The sequence below is a fragment of the Tetrahymena thermophila genome, assembly GCF_000189635.1.
Source record: "Tetrahymena thermophila SB210 genomic scaffold scf_8254649, whole genome shotgun sequence".
Classification (NCBI taxonomy): Eukaryota; Ciliophora; class Oligohymenophorea; order Hymenostomatida; family Tetrahymenidae; genus Tetrahymena; species Tetrahymena thermophila.
In genome coordinates, this window is record NW_002476417.1 from 411,170 (window position 1) to 426,226 (window position 15,057).

General features: G+C 23.8%; 4 protein-coding genes across 4 annotated transcripts; 1 reads left to right on the plus strand and 3 right to left on the minus strand. All coding sequences in view use genetic code 6, as the record gives it.

Annotated features, from left to right (window-relative positions):
- Positions 1–258: 258 nt before the first annotated feature.
- On the minus strand, positions 259–5,755 carry TTHERM_00268130 (transmembrane protein, putative; the record flags this gene model as incomplete). Its single annotated transcript, XM_001015948.2, has 4 exons — positions 259–3,998; positions 4,058–4,276; positions 4,536–5,433; positions 5,483–5,755. 4 exons carry the CDS (start codon positions 5,753–5,755, stop codon positions 259–261), a joined length of 5,130 nt encoding a protein of 1,709 aa, XP_001015948.2.
- A 623-nt stretch (positions 5,756–6,378) lies between these two features.
- TTHERM_00268139 (hypothetical protein) lies at positions 6,379–6,819 on the plus strand (the record flags this gene model as incomplete). Its single annotated transcript, XM_001470741.2, has 1 exon — positions 6,379–6,819. The coding sequence occupies one exon, from the start codon at positions 6,379–6,381 to the stop codon at positions 6,817–6,819; it is 441 nt and encodes a 146-aa protein (XP_001470791.1).
- A 1,005-nt stretch (positions 6,820–7,824) lies between these two features.
- On the minus strand, positions 7,825–11,043 carry TTHERM_00268140 (hypothetical protein; the record flags this gene model as incomplete). The annotated part of the gene is made up of 4 exons (XM_001015949.3): positions 7,825–7,908; positions 7,967–9,011; positions 9,068–10,851; positions 10,939–11,043. 4 exons carry the CDS (start codon positions 11,041–11,043, stop codon positions 7,825–7,827), a joined length of 3,018 nt encoding a protein of 1,005 aa, XP_001015949.2.
- A 1,018-nt stretch (positions 11,044–12,061) lies between these two features.
- Positions 12,062–14,074, minus strand: TTHERM_00268150 (hypothetical protein; the record flags this gene model as incomplete). The annotated part of the gene is made up of 5 exons (XM_001015950.2): positions 12,062–12,452; positions 12,515–12,944; positions 12,996–13,330; positions 13,390–13,592; positions 13,667–14,074. The coding sequence occupies 5 exons, from the start codon at positions 14,072–14,074 to the stop codon at positions 12,062–12,064; spliced, it is 1,767 nt and encodes a 588-aa protein (XP_001015950.2).
- Between the last annotated feature and the right edge of the window lie 983 nt (positions 14,075–15,057).

The following is a 15,057-nucleotide window of genomic DNA, read 5'->3' on the forward strand; positions in this document are numbered from 1 at the left end:
TTAATATTGTTTGAGAAATAACTTATTAATTTAAAATTATATTTATTAAATTTTTTTTTAATATTGTTGAATGTAGAAATGTATTTTTAGCTTTTTATTACAGTATAAAGAGGCAATCTTTTAAAGAATTTACTTATATTTATTTTATTAGGGACAACTAAATATATTTAACGTAAAATAATCAACTATTTTTTTTAAATTAATTTTATCTTGTTAATATTTTAATTTACTTTTTTTTAATAAATATTAAAAATTTTTTCATTTTATTCCAAAGTTGTTGTCTTTGAAATACTACAAAATAAAATTATTTTCAGCTAAGACATCTATGTGAAATAGAGTAAATATTTACTTAGTTTAAATCATTTGTTCATTAAATAATTTGAATAGGATTAGCCAACCTAATGAAAAAACTAAGAAAATGATGATTAATTGAGTGATGAATAAGTATTCATAGGTATTTTTAATAAATGCTCCATAATCCTTTTAGATATAATTCTAATACGAAATGATCGCCTCCAGAGACTAAATGAGAAAAGTATTTAAATCATTTATTTAAAACAAATAATCATTGTTTTATGTTATTATTTTTACTAACTCATAAAAGCCATTTGCAAAGTAGTTAGGATCATTTGGGTCTCCTGAATCATAAAATTCATAAATAGTTTATAAATCATCCCATATATCAAATGCTTGTTTAGTTGAGATGATTAAACCTCTTTGTAAGACGTTATTAAAGATTTCATCACATTATGTTTCTGTGTAGCTAGAATTAAAGAACTACTTAAAATTTTACTATACTTCACATATGTCTCCATTTAGTAGTTATTTATAAAATTCTTCAAACAAATGTTTGTCTCTCCTTGCCTAAGAAAAAAAGGAAACTAAAGAAGAAAGATTTTGAAGTCTTTAGTTATTTTTTTTGCTAACAGATGACAAATATTAAAAATATATTGTTTCTTTAGCTATTTTTCCTCTTGAAATAAAATCAAATAAAGCATAATGAGATGCTACATTTTAAACAACTTATTCAAGTGTTTAAAGAATAATTGTTTTTTCCTTGATTAATGTTCTTTATTCATCAATAAAAGTTTTTGTTAATATAATTGTAATTGTAGGCTACACCATCAAAACACTTATAATTACTAAAGCTATGAAAAATATACGCACTTAAAATTTTGGAAGTCCTTTAAAAGAGGCTATTTATCTGTTTCTTTTGTTGTTGTTTCTTTAGTTTAAAATTTATGATTGATCAAGCTATTATTCTGACTTGAGTTGTTGAGAGGAAAAGGGAAATTGAGTATGAGAAAGTTAATGATGAATTTATTGAGAATTAAGTGAGAGACCTGACATTAATTGTGTTTACTTAAGTTGTTTTATCTCGATTCTCGTTTGTTTTCTACTTTTTTTTCTTTTGTTTGAATTCATTTAAGAATTTTCTTAATTTTTTGCTTCTTAATTACTAAAAAGCTATCCAGCAAGTTGCTCTTGTGAAAATTTTTGATCTAATAAATTGATAGTATTGTCAATATTTTAAATTTATTTATTTAGTGTTTAAGGAGGAAATGAGCCAAATAGTTTGAGTATCTTTTCTCTGCTATATTATTTAGTTGCATTCAGTGGGATAACTGAAAATATAGACACACAGCAAACAACTAAAATCACTGTCATTACATATATTTGAAAATCTTCTTATTCTTAAAATGAGTTTTGGACATATTAGCTTACGAACTAATTAAATTTGTACATTTGATCGGTAAAATTAGATAAATTCATCCATAAAAAATTTGCATTCATCTCGTATGAGTAAACATTGCTTATCCCATCGATAATGTTTTAAATGTATTAATCGTAGGTGACAATATACTTGTACATGTTAGAATAATATTAAGTTACTAAGTCAAAATAGTTAACTATCTTTGTTTCTTTTGTATAGGCATCCAAATTCTTAAAATCATCAAATTATTCTTATGAAAGCATCCCAAATGTAAAAAAATCAATTTAAGTGTACGATGTGCTTAAAAAAACTACTGTCTTATCGCTGTAGTCCATGTTATCGTGAAGCTTTAAATACAATTTTGAAAAACTTTCTAACGTATTCTATGCATCCTATCTAGAATTTTGGGCTTGATCGATAATAGTATCCTAAGCTGAGTCATCAAAAACAGTATCATAAGCAACTTTGACCAAATAATTATAAGTTGTCGATTTAATTATTTTTAAAACATCTGAAACGATAAATATAGGCATGTCAATGTAAACTAAAACATCCTAAAAATCTAAAAGCGAATTTTATGAGTTGATATACATTATAAGAGTGCTAAGAAGAAATGCTAAAAGCGATAAAAAGCATATAAATTTCATAATAACTAAGAATCTAGCTATTTTCTAAGATTTTATCTTCAATATGATATTCTTTTTTTAAGAGTGGTTTGATGAAATCTTGCTAGACTATGTAGCAGATCTTCTCAGCTAAATTTGCAATCTCTACTAATCACTGATAGTGATATTATCGTCATCATCATTATCATGGCTGTTTAATTTGAGCCTTTCTTATCCTTACTTTTAATTCTGCTCTTCGTTGTTCAAATTAATTAGTTTTAAAGATAACAAATTTCTCTTTGATTTGTCTTGATCATTTCTGAGTAAAGTAGGTGAAATCTGTTCGCTTTCATCTTATTTATAATTATTTTCAATATTTATTTACATCTAAATGCTGCATCTCCTTAAATTCATTTTTTCTTAGCTTATTTTTTCGTCATTATTATTATTATTTTCTTGTAACTTATCTTTCTAGTTTAAATCAATCTCATTTTTGGTTTTTTCTGAATTGATAGATTCCTCATCATCATTGCTGTTGTTATCTTCTTCTTAATTATATGTAAAATCTAAAATGCTTCTATTATTGCTTTCATCTTTTAATTGATCTTAAATTCCAATAGGATTTTTTTAATAATTTAATATGTATTCCTCCTCAATTTTTTTTAAATCAGCAGCAGAAAACTTATCTTGTATTAGTTTTTTTCTAAGCTATTTTTCTAAGGATAAGTTTTTTTGTTTACTGTTCTATTTCTGTGCTAGATCTTCTTGTTATTTTGTTTAATTTTTATCTGCTTTTGGAGAATTACTTGACTTTGCTTGTTACTAATAAAGAGGACTAAGGTAAAACGATTCCTGGTTTTGAGAAATTAAATTTCTTTGTGAAAAATTTAAATGTTCATTAAACTAATTATGAACTTCAATATGATTAATTTGTAATGAATTTTCTGCTAATTGCTCATTCTTATTGATAAATCTCAGTGTTTAATCAGCAATAGATAAATCCGCATTTGTTACATTTAGTTCTCTCTAAGTGATTGATTCGATATTCCCTTAATCTTGTTCCTATAATTTTTAGGTTTTTTGCTGTGTATTATTCTAAGCGTAGGTTGAGAGAAAACTTTTTCTATGTACAATTTTAATATTTTTATTTTCAGGGGTAGTAATTGAATTTCTATGCTTTTATGTACCCCAATCACTACGAGATTATTAATTTTCATAAATAGTAGTAATAGTATGGGTTTATTCTGTGTCTTATTTCCTCTTAAATAGCCTCAACTAAGTCGATTCTTTACTCTAAATAATCTTTTTAGCAATTAAATCGTTTAATCCCCTAGTTAAATAATGGAGAGAAAGATCTAAATTTGATTAGCTTTTTTCTTCGTGTATGTAATTTATTTCAATATACTTATAAGTTTTATTTAGTTAGGAAAGATGATATACACAATGCTTAAAGCTTATATTGTAATAAAATGATTCTTCACTTTAATCTAAGACATTGTAAAGCAACTCTTTTACTTACTTTCTTTTGCTTAAAGAACTATACTATGTTCCACTCATTTCCTATAAAAAAGATTAACAAACCACCAAAATTGTGTTGTATTCAATCCCATATTCTTTAGCTTCTTCAGTAATCCACAATAATGGAATAAGTTGTAAAGCAAAGTTCTCTCTCAGTTCATCTTTAAAATTAAATATTTAGATTAAAACAATGTTAATGATATAAAGAAATTATGATTACTAATTGTAAGATTGCTAGCCTAAAATATTACTTTAAAAATATTTTCTGTCATATCAAGGATTTAATTGTCTTCTTTTAAAAATATGTAATCTTTTGTGACATCAACCCTCTTAAATAATGCGCTTATACCAAAGTCGTTAATTTAATTTTCTATTTTGAGTATAATATATAAAGGTAGTAAAAAGCCTTAACCATCTTAAGCAAAAATTAGTCTTCTCTCTATATTATTAGGATATAAATAAAGTTAATTTTTGTGTTAAATATTTAATTAAGTATTAATTATTTATTTTATTACATTGAAATAATTTGAAAATTATTTGTTTTTAAAAGGCAAATTTGAATAAAATTTATCTTTTTTATATTCTAAAAAATTATTTTTTGTTGGTTAAAAAAAGTAAATAGAAAAATGAAAAATTGCATAATTAATACTTAAATTATAAATGATTGAATTTTTATAATTAAATTAATAAAATTAAACCTTTAACAAGAATTTGCATTTATCCTTTGTTACGAAATATGTCTATTATGTCTTCGTGATCAGCTTAGAAGTATGAAGGAATGAGGAAATTAATTGATTTATCTTTAATTGATAATTTGCTAAATTTAAAAAGTATTTCAAATTACTTAGAAACCTTTTATATTGTGATAACGTTTTTCATGAAAGTGGAATATACGACGCATGAATCGTCTTGAAAATATTGCCTTAAACTAAATAGATAGTTAGAGCTTTTTTGTGCTGGTGTTATATGTATAAATTTTTCGAATTTTCTATTTTCATAGTCAAGGAGCGTAGTGTAAATTGATGCAAGGAATTGTAGCTCTGCATTTTCTGGATTCAAAGAAAATAAGTCTTATAAATTATCAACTAAAAAATGATTTGATTGAATAAGCTTGGTTGATTTGGTAAATAATTCCTGCAGATTAATATTGTGACTGCAAAGATAATCATAATACATTCTGATATTAAGCAAGTAATTGTATAATATGTACTTGCATCTAGCTATATTATTATCGTAATCTATGATATTAAGTACATTAAAAAACTCAACGGGTTTTTGTATTTTTTTGCTTTGAAATTGCTAATGCAACCTTCTTTGTAGAACTTCTAAATAATACATCTCTATACTTATTCCTTTATTTTTCAAAATTTAATTTTTGAAGAAGTGAATAGTAAAATGAGCCTTTGCCTCCATCTGCATAACTTCAGTGATAAAACATATATGAGTAAATGCTAGTCTCATCATCGAACTTCGTTTTAAGTTAATCATTCTTGACTTTAAGAATTGAGAAATGATTTGATCTCCAAAATTTAAGATAAATGACCTCCTCTCTTCTTGTTTGACAAATTCTTTTTTTTCTAGAACTTCATTTTCCACCTAATTTTTTTGAAATAAATTGTAAGAGTTTAACTGTAAATCAAATTACATTAGAAATTTGAGAGCAAAAGCAATTTTTATAGCTACATTATGCGATATGAGTGATATAAATATTTTCGAAGCTAATACCTTAACCATTTAGCTGGTAATTGTAATAAAAATTTTCAATATTTTCTGATAAAAATCTTAAATACCTATCCACTTTTCTAGGATTTATTTCCAAAATATCTTTGACCGAATATAACTATTAGTTGTTATAGGCGTTTTGAAAAATTTTGATAGAGCAAACTATTGTTAGAGGAATTAGTACTATGATGCACATAAGAATATTAAATTTAGTAATTTATAAAGTTTTTTAGAGAATAAGAATTAAGTTAGTAATTAAGAAGGCACATCTAAAATGGTAGTTAATGTTTCTTGTATGTTTATTTAAAAATACTTGGAATTTAATCTAACTGAAAAAAATTAGCATTGTGTATATTAAGCAATATACATTTAATATTAAGCCACTACTGAAATTATATATTACAGGTATAACTAAAGCTAGTAAAAAATTAATTGTTTCCATTCCTTGATTATCTTTACTAAGATAGTTTGTGTTGTTAAAAGAATAATCAAAATCGTGGTAGCTTATTATAATGCCTAATTTAATTTTTTTTTTAAAGTATAAATAAATATTCAAGTAAATACTATCGATAATCCTTAAATTTTTATTCATCAAAAATCAAGTAAAAGGAAGAAGAAAAAAAATAAATTATACCACTTTACTTTCTTTTTTATAAAGTTAGTACTCTTTTTTGTTGTAATTTTAAAGAAAATAATAATAAAATACCTAGTAGAATTGATAAGATATAATTAAGCGCAGCGATAAATGAATATGTTATATTCACTTCATCGTTCAATTTTAAAATATAAAGAGAGTTATGAGTAAAAGGTAGGAGAAGGATGTAATTGTGTACACAAGTCATACATTTTAGCAGCTCAACCATCATTTTAGGAAATAGCTTATCTTTGAAGAATATATCTTAATCATCTTTTTTTTTCATTAGAAATAATGTAAAGAGGATTATGCAAAGAAATGATATAAATAGATTATATGATAGCTAAATAAATGTAAAAATTAAATGTGTTGATAAATTCTCTTATAAAATCGTTTCGTAGATAGTTTTAGACAAATCTTAAGCATCTCTATTATAATTTGCTTAGTCACTTTCAGATTAATATTTTGCAATTATAAATATGAACTCAATAAGTCTATTAAATATCATTAAAGCCATAGCTAAAATTTTAGATTTGCAATGGGGACTTAGAAACTATGAAGCTATTTTATAATAGAATTATTAATAATTATATTATATGAAATTATCCATTTCTTAGAGTTATTGAGTTGAAGCGCCTTAAACTTCTTTAGATAATTTTATCATGCTTTTAATAACTTTTTCAATATGTATTAACTGGTTAAATTTTAATTAATAAAAAATTTCATGATATAAATGATGCATACTATTTACTCAATAAATTGCATGAATTAAATAAATAACCTGGCAAATTTGAGTAAATTAATTTTGTTTAAAAATTTATTTTTAACTTATACTGTATAAATATCACAATTTAATATACTATCTTACTATTTCTTTTCAATAAAAAATCAAAATTTAAAGGCTTTTTTTATTTTTTTAATTCAAGTAAATAATATAAAAATAAAAAAAATTCTACAATCTGAAAATTGTATTTCATATGAGGGGTATTTACAATCATAATAATAAATAATTACTTGTGAATTTGAGTAAAAATTTTATTTTTTTTTTAATTGAAAAAAATTAGTACAGTAAATTACTTTTATTTTTGTAATAATTAAGCACTAGGTATTTACTTAGAATGTACGATAATACAAAATGAATATTATTTATTTGATTAAACAAAAAAACTAGTACTTACTCTATCATTCAAATTTAAATCAGAAATATTTTGAATCAATTAATTAGAAGACTTTTGATTAATTAAATAAAAAATTGAAAAATACATAAATTGAAAATATAAAAAAATATCCACTTAAAAATTTGTAAGTAAATTTAAAGTTTATAATAAAAAAATAAATTATATTTTTAGTAAATGCGATAATTATTTGCTAAAAAAATTACTCTCATATTTATTTAATTTCTTACTCTACTTATTAATTTACAAATTTAAAACACATATATTTATCAACATTTAATTATTTATTTTATTTGTTTGTTTTTTTATTAATTAATTAATTAGTTTATTATATCAGATTAGTTAATTATAGTTATTTGTTTATTTAGAAAATTTGATTTTTATCCTGTTTAATATTTATTTATGTAATAGCAAAATAAATCAAAATAAAATTTTATCAACAAAAAAATTACTCACTCACTCTTTAGGACGGTATTTATTTACCATTGCATTTGAGTTGCATCTCAAGCATTTCACGTTTCTTTCTTTTGGCAAACAGCTCTTTTTAAATAAAAACATGAGTTAAAAATATAATTGAATTGTTAAAAATTATATTTACTTTATGAGCTTTGTGACAACAGGTAAATGTTTTAACTTCGTCTTTTGGTTTAATATCTTGTTAACAGAAAATACACGTTTTATAAGCATTTTTTATTTATGAAATAGGTAATGAGCCAGAATTAATTGTCCCACGGAGAGGAGCAGCTATTGGAGTAGGTTATGAAGATTCATCACGCACTTTAATTCGTTGTGCAGAGACAAACTCATTTAGAGATATCTATTCGTCATTTAGAGGTTTTTACTTTGTATTTTATCCTTTGTTACTATTTCCACTATTGTTTAGCTTATTAGAAAAACCATTCAAATGATTCTTTGTATTATTAACTTAACCACTGCTGCTACTACTTGTCGATCCACTATTATTTGAATGAAAAACTGTAGGAGTGCTATTTGTGTTTTCTATTTTAAAGAAATTATTATTAATAACAGCTTAAGTATTTTCTTTCTTTTTTAAAGCTAGTTATTGTTTTATTGGATGTTTTTAGTTGTTCAAAGCTATAGGAGTTCTAATTAATGGAGAAGCACTCAATTACTTTGTATGGTTTTAGATTGGTTTTGCTTCATTATTTCTTTCAGAAGAAGCTAAATGTTATACTTTTTTTTCTTTACTTTTACTATTTTCTTAATCCTTAAAAATTGGTGGATATTTTAATTTTATTTCTTTTTTTGGTTCAGCGTCATTATTGCTTGTATGGCTTGCAATTGATACAGCTTGTTTGATTTCTTAATTTTGTTACTATGAGGAATCTTTATTAGAATCTGAACTTGATTAGCTAGATGCTTCTTCATTTTTAAACTTATTATGTCTAGAAAGATAGCTAATTGGTTAGGATTTAAAAGGATTGTAAGGAGTTGGTTTTCTAGACTACAACTTCAAATTTAATTTATGCTATTCTTCATCTTCTTTTTCTTATCCATTTGGTGTTTAGTTATTGAATTTTACTGATTTTTATCTCATCTTTGGAGAACCTTCAAAATCATTTGCATTTTCTTCTTTTGGTTCCACATTTTCCATGACTTCCATCTCATTTTTTTTTGGTGTGCTTCAAAATAAAATATTAAAGTTAGCTTTTTTAAAAGAAAATAAAAATTTTTTTACTTTTTCAGATTTTTTTGTGAGAGTTCATCAACTTCTTTGATTGGGGAAGGAACTTTATGAGCACTTCTGCTCAAATGAGGAGGTGGAATTTCAGATTTATCAATCATCATGTCAACGGCCTTGTGGAAACTGTTGAAATGAGTCTTGTTGGGACTTTGCTCATTAGACTTAGTCTTTTATTGGCTATGAAATCTGCTATCTGTTTCTTCTTAAGTTGCATTTTGAGTCTCATTGATTTGATCTTCAAGATTTTTTTACATAGAAGCAAATTCTTTATTTTTTGTTTAGTCTATTTCCTAATCAAAAACATTTTTGTTTGAGCTCTTAGTTTAAAAAACGTCATTAAAAGAACTTTCAACCTGCATCTTTTTATCTCCACTTTGTTTGCTTGAAGATTTAGAAGATATATTACTACCTTTACTGCCTATTTCATCTAAATTGAAGAATTTTTTCTTATCTTCGCTTTACTCGAAAAAAAATGAATTTGATCTTTGCTTCATTTGGGTAGGAGGTTCAGCCTTATTTGACATGCAGTCAAATTATTTTGAATTGCTTAACTAGAAAAAGTTGTTTACTCTAGAATTAGGAGCTGCGCTCATAGTTAAAATATTAACTTTCTCCTCTTTTTCTTCTTCCCCTTCTTCATCCATTTTCTTTTTTTGACTATTGAAAATTTCAACTTAATTTTGTACAACAGGAGCAGCACCTTCATTTTCACCCTCTATGTCTTCTTTTACTAAAGGTTAATAGCGGACTATGCTAGAAATATTTTCCCTTATTTGCTCTAACATAGGATATTTGTCATAGCTGCATGAAGGTATTTCTCTTTTGCCTTTTGTTGATAAAGGGCTCTCAGAAACTATTTACTTTTTTTTACTTGAGCTACCTCTCACTCTTGAATTTGAGGAGCCTCTTGTAATAGATTAATTTTGGTTTGGTGCTATTTATAAGTGACTTGATTAGCTATCATTTAAGCTAGAAGGTTTTTGTTAGGATAAATCTACTTCTGCATTATTGTTGTTTACTTAAAATTAATTGATTGAATTTTAATGATAGCTGATATTGCCATTATCGTGTTAGCTTGAGTTTGAAATTCTTGTATTGCTGTTATAGACTAAACTTAAAGCAGGAAGAGCTTCCTCATTAAAAGTAAATGCGCTCATAAGTTTTTAATTAGCCTCAGTTTAGCGACGAATATTACTGCTTAATCCTGGTATATTTGAGTTATCTATTACTTTACTATCTATTTGACAAAAACTGCTTCTTAGATGGCAATTTTAACTTTAATTATCTCCTTTTAAAGTATTCTAGTGAGAATTTAAAGAGATTCTATTATTTGATAAATCATGATCAAATTCACTGACATTAGCAGCTTTATTTTTAGTACCCTACATTTCCTAACCATCAAGTTTAGTATCTGATCGAAGTAGAATATCTTTTATTTATGAATTGTGAGCACTTCCATGCTCATTTGCAAACGATTAATGAATGACAGATTATTAATCTTTCTTTAATGACTTTTACTTCAAATCTGGAACTATTTCAGCTATCTCTCCCATTTACTATTATGTAATTTAGCTTTTAGAGAGTTTTTTGCTAGAAGAAATCATTAAACCTACTACTTTTTCAGCATCTTATTTAGCTTGTATATTAGGATCCTCTTAAAATGATTATATACCAAGAGGAGATGCTTTAGATTATAATCCCATATCAGAATCATCCAAAAAAAGTTTGCTCTTTCTTAAGTTTGCTAAGAGATTCTCTTCCTGTTAATAGGTCTAGCTCTAAATTACAAATATTCAAATAAGTTAAAATAGATAAAGTTGGTAGATATTTTATAAAATACTAATTCAGAAATATAGATAATTTACCCTTGAAGCTAAGTTAGAGTCATCTTTGTCAGTATCAATCTAGTTCTTCCTTTTATATGATGAGGAAAAGATGCTAGATATAAAGCTCATAAAATTTTTTTACATAGTCCTTGAACAAATATTATTATCTAATTTTTCTAGCTATGCTTACAAATTTACTTCTTAATGTAGAATATATATTTTAATTTTCTTATTTATTATTATTTGTTTATTAATATCTTCAGATTTATATTTGAAATTATATTTCAAAATTAAAATTTGCCGAATTGTGAACGGTCTTAAGCTCACTCACTCACTCGCTCACTAATTGATATTTATTTATAATAAATAATTAAAATATCAAAAAGATATTTTTTTGCATTTATGCTCGATATCAGTCTGCTAACATTAATTATAATTTTTCAAACTATAAATTGCTCTAAACCGCCAAAATATAATTGTATTTTTATTTTGCTTGCCAAAGTTTTTGAATTTAATAAAAGAAAACTAACACATTTTTATGATTGGATATTTTCAAATAGTATTTAAATTAAAATTAAAAATTGTTGAAGCATTCATTCGTAATGTACTCTTATTACTTCATTTTCCTTAGTTAAATAATTCAAAATTAAACTGTAAAATATATAAGTTTAGATAAAGATTATAAATTAATAACAAAAATTAGATTTAAATTTTGTTTTAAAGAATTAGTAATATTCTTTGAAAAAGAATCATAATAAAATAAAAAAAATTATTTCATGATTTATTTGTTTGATTAATAATTTCAATATTTATTTGTGTTATAATTATTATCAAAAGAATAGTAACAAGTTAAAAAAATATTTTAAAATAAATTATTAGCATTTATATATTTTTTTTTTATCATATCATAAATCAGTTAAATTAATACTCAATGATTTATATTTATAAAGATAATTAATAAAATTTTTTTAATTTATTTAATTACTTTCAGAGTTTATACTTCTAAAAACTTTAAGAGTATAAATTAGAAATACATATTGTATTAATATTTTACTAAATATTTGCATCTTTAATTTTTTATATATCAAGATTGTGTTTATATTTTAATAAAATTATATTTTTAGAATATAAATTGTGAAGAAGAATATATAATTGAAATAAATCAAAGATAATTCCCTTTGTGTATATCGTTGATAACATCCTCTAAACCATTTATAAATATTTTTTGGTAATCAATATTATTTTAAATTTTTAAAGCATTTTTTTCTTCTTGCTTAGAAAGACTGGTAGATTTTTTACGGTTCGAAGGAGTTAAAAATGTGTTTGAATCAACTTGGTTTTATTATTTTGGAGAGTGATTATTTGTCCTGTGCTTAAAATCTATATGATATGAAAATCCACCTTTATCCTACTCTTAATCTGAACCATCACTAACAGCTTTGCTTCTTGAAAAAGTACTCCTTCTTTATTGCTAATTTATTGGAGTGAAGGTTTGTATATCGTAAAACTGATTCACTTCATTTTTTGTCGGGGTCAATTAATTATTAAGCTTACTAAAATTTAAAAATATATTTAAAAAAAATAAATAAAAATATCAATTAATTTTTAGATGTACTTAAGAGGCTTAAAATTGAGAAAATATGAAATTTTATTTTTTGCTTTAACTATTTGTGATCTAATTTTGTTTGACTGCTTATTCTTTTCTAAATCCAGCACTCTTTTCATTATCTCCTATGATTTAAATTATGATTGTTAGTCATTTTCAAAAGAATTTTCTCCATTTTCTTTTATTGGAGACGAATTGGTCTTGATTTATACCAGCTTTTTCTCAAATTTTTATACAGATTGCAATTTTTCCTTGTTATGGATTTTAGCCCAATCCAAAATTTGTTAATATTTAATTAAGTGTTATGCCTTTGATTGAGAAAAATATTTTCTTTAAATCGCTTTTTTAGATATTTTTTCTTTCAAGTTTACAATTTCATCCATTATCTTTTTATTAACATCGTTTTACTTTTCCATAAACCTCCTCTATTCTGAATTTACTATTTTTAAAATATAAAAATTATTTTTTTTTCATACCAAAAACCTTATACCAGAGGTGTCACTTTCAGAATCTGAACCATTAGAGTTTGGATTTTCTGAGCTACTCATAGATCTCTACTTCTTAAAGTTTTTCTAAATTCTTTTTTTTTACTATCTTTATTCTTCAGCAGTTTATTTTAAGTTTTTTTCCTTGTACCTTTTTAAAATTTCTAACTCTCCTTTTGTGAATGAGGGATTTTCATTTATTTAGCTATTTTATTTCACTTAAAGTGCATTTTATTTCAGCCTCTAAAAAGATTTATCATAATTAGACAAATTTTCATGCTCTCTTTAATTTTCTAGATATTTTATGGCTGTTCTCACTAAATATTAAGACTTTTTTATTCTATAATAAATTAAATATTTAAAAAATTTTTCACTTAGTAAACTTCAATAGTTAGTTACTTGTGCCTTTTATAGTCACTATCCGAAGTTTATTTAGTATTTGGGGAATTTATTTTGTAGTTTGATGAGAGGCCAATTATAATTGGATGTGTTCTTTCAATCTTTTCGTTTATAAAATTATCATACAAATGCTAAGTCTAAGAGAATTTATTATATTCAACTGAGTCTTTTTTTTTAATATTTTCTAGTTTCTTGACATAATTCTTAGATTTTTTAATAAATATAATATATAAATAGATTCGTTAGAATATCAACAAATAATTTTAGCATGTTTTACTTCATATGCGAAAGTTTTTCCTTCAATTTACTTATACATTACCAATTTATTAATGCTTGGAATATCTTTATCCATGGGAGATTAAAGCGCTGTATTGTTTTAAGATATTTTTCTGGATTTAGCCAAGTTTACAGGCATTTTACTTGTATTATCTAAACTGCTATCTTCTAAATCTAAATTTTTTAAGTTTCTTTTATATGAGGGTTTCAGCATTTCATTACCAACTTGTTATAAATTAAAATTATTGGTCTTTATCTAAACTATAAATAATCTATTTAAATTTACTTTCAAACAACCTTTATACAACTCCTTCTTTTTTTTCTTTTACAGACATTATTTTTGGAGATTTTGCATCAATTGGAAATTTTTCAAGATGATTACTTGAATTTTACTTTAAAAAAGTATCATAGAGTGTTTTTGTATTATTTTTGTTTGTTTATGTTAGGTATCCTTGCTGCTAAATTTATGAATTAAACGAAAAAGAATTTCTTTTTCTTTATGTGTCAAAAAGATTCAATTAGTTTGTATTGAGAGACCTATTTTATGGAGTATCTAAATAACTCATTTTAAAAGCAATTTTATCATTCACATCCTCTTTTTATAAAAATTAAAACAATGATCCAAATTCTTCAATATCCTTTCCATCTGTGCTTATGGAGCGATTTTTTAAAAATGATTTATTTTTACTAAACGCCATACTAATTCGTTTAACAAATTCTTTTATACTTTATTATTAAAAAGGACTGCTTAAAAAGCACTTAAAAATTAAGGTTAAAGATCATTTAATAGATATTACATATAATTATTAATGAAAATACATATAACTTATCTTAAAATCAAGTCTATAACTATTCTAGTGAAATAGATTGGAACTGAAGTCAATTTAAAAATAAAATTATTTTTCTGAGTTAAATTAAATTAATAAATTTAAAAAGATGTTTTGAGTAAAATATAATCTTAATCTATTATATTTATAATTAGTATGTATTTTCTACTTTTTTACAACTAAATTTTATCAATAGATAAGTCATTGAGTCAGTTAAATACATTATTTTTGTTTTAAAAAATGACAGATTAAAAAAAAGAATTTCTTTATTTCCTTATGAAAATGCATTATTTATTGTTAAGAGTGTTTATTTATTTATTTGTTTTCACTTTTTTCTGCGAATTTTTTTTAGAAAATTAAAACTAAAAGAAACTATTGACTAACTCCTAATTAATTTAATAGTATATATCAGATATTTAGGTATTAAATTTTTAAATAATAAATACTATTTAATCACATTAAAAAATAAATTATTTCAAAGTAGATAGATATTCAATATAAATACTAAAAAATAGATACGAGACTAGCCATATTAGCTTGAGCAAATTATAAAATATTAGATTTA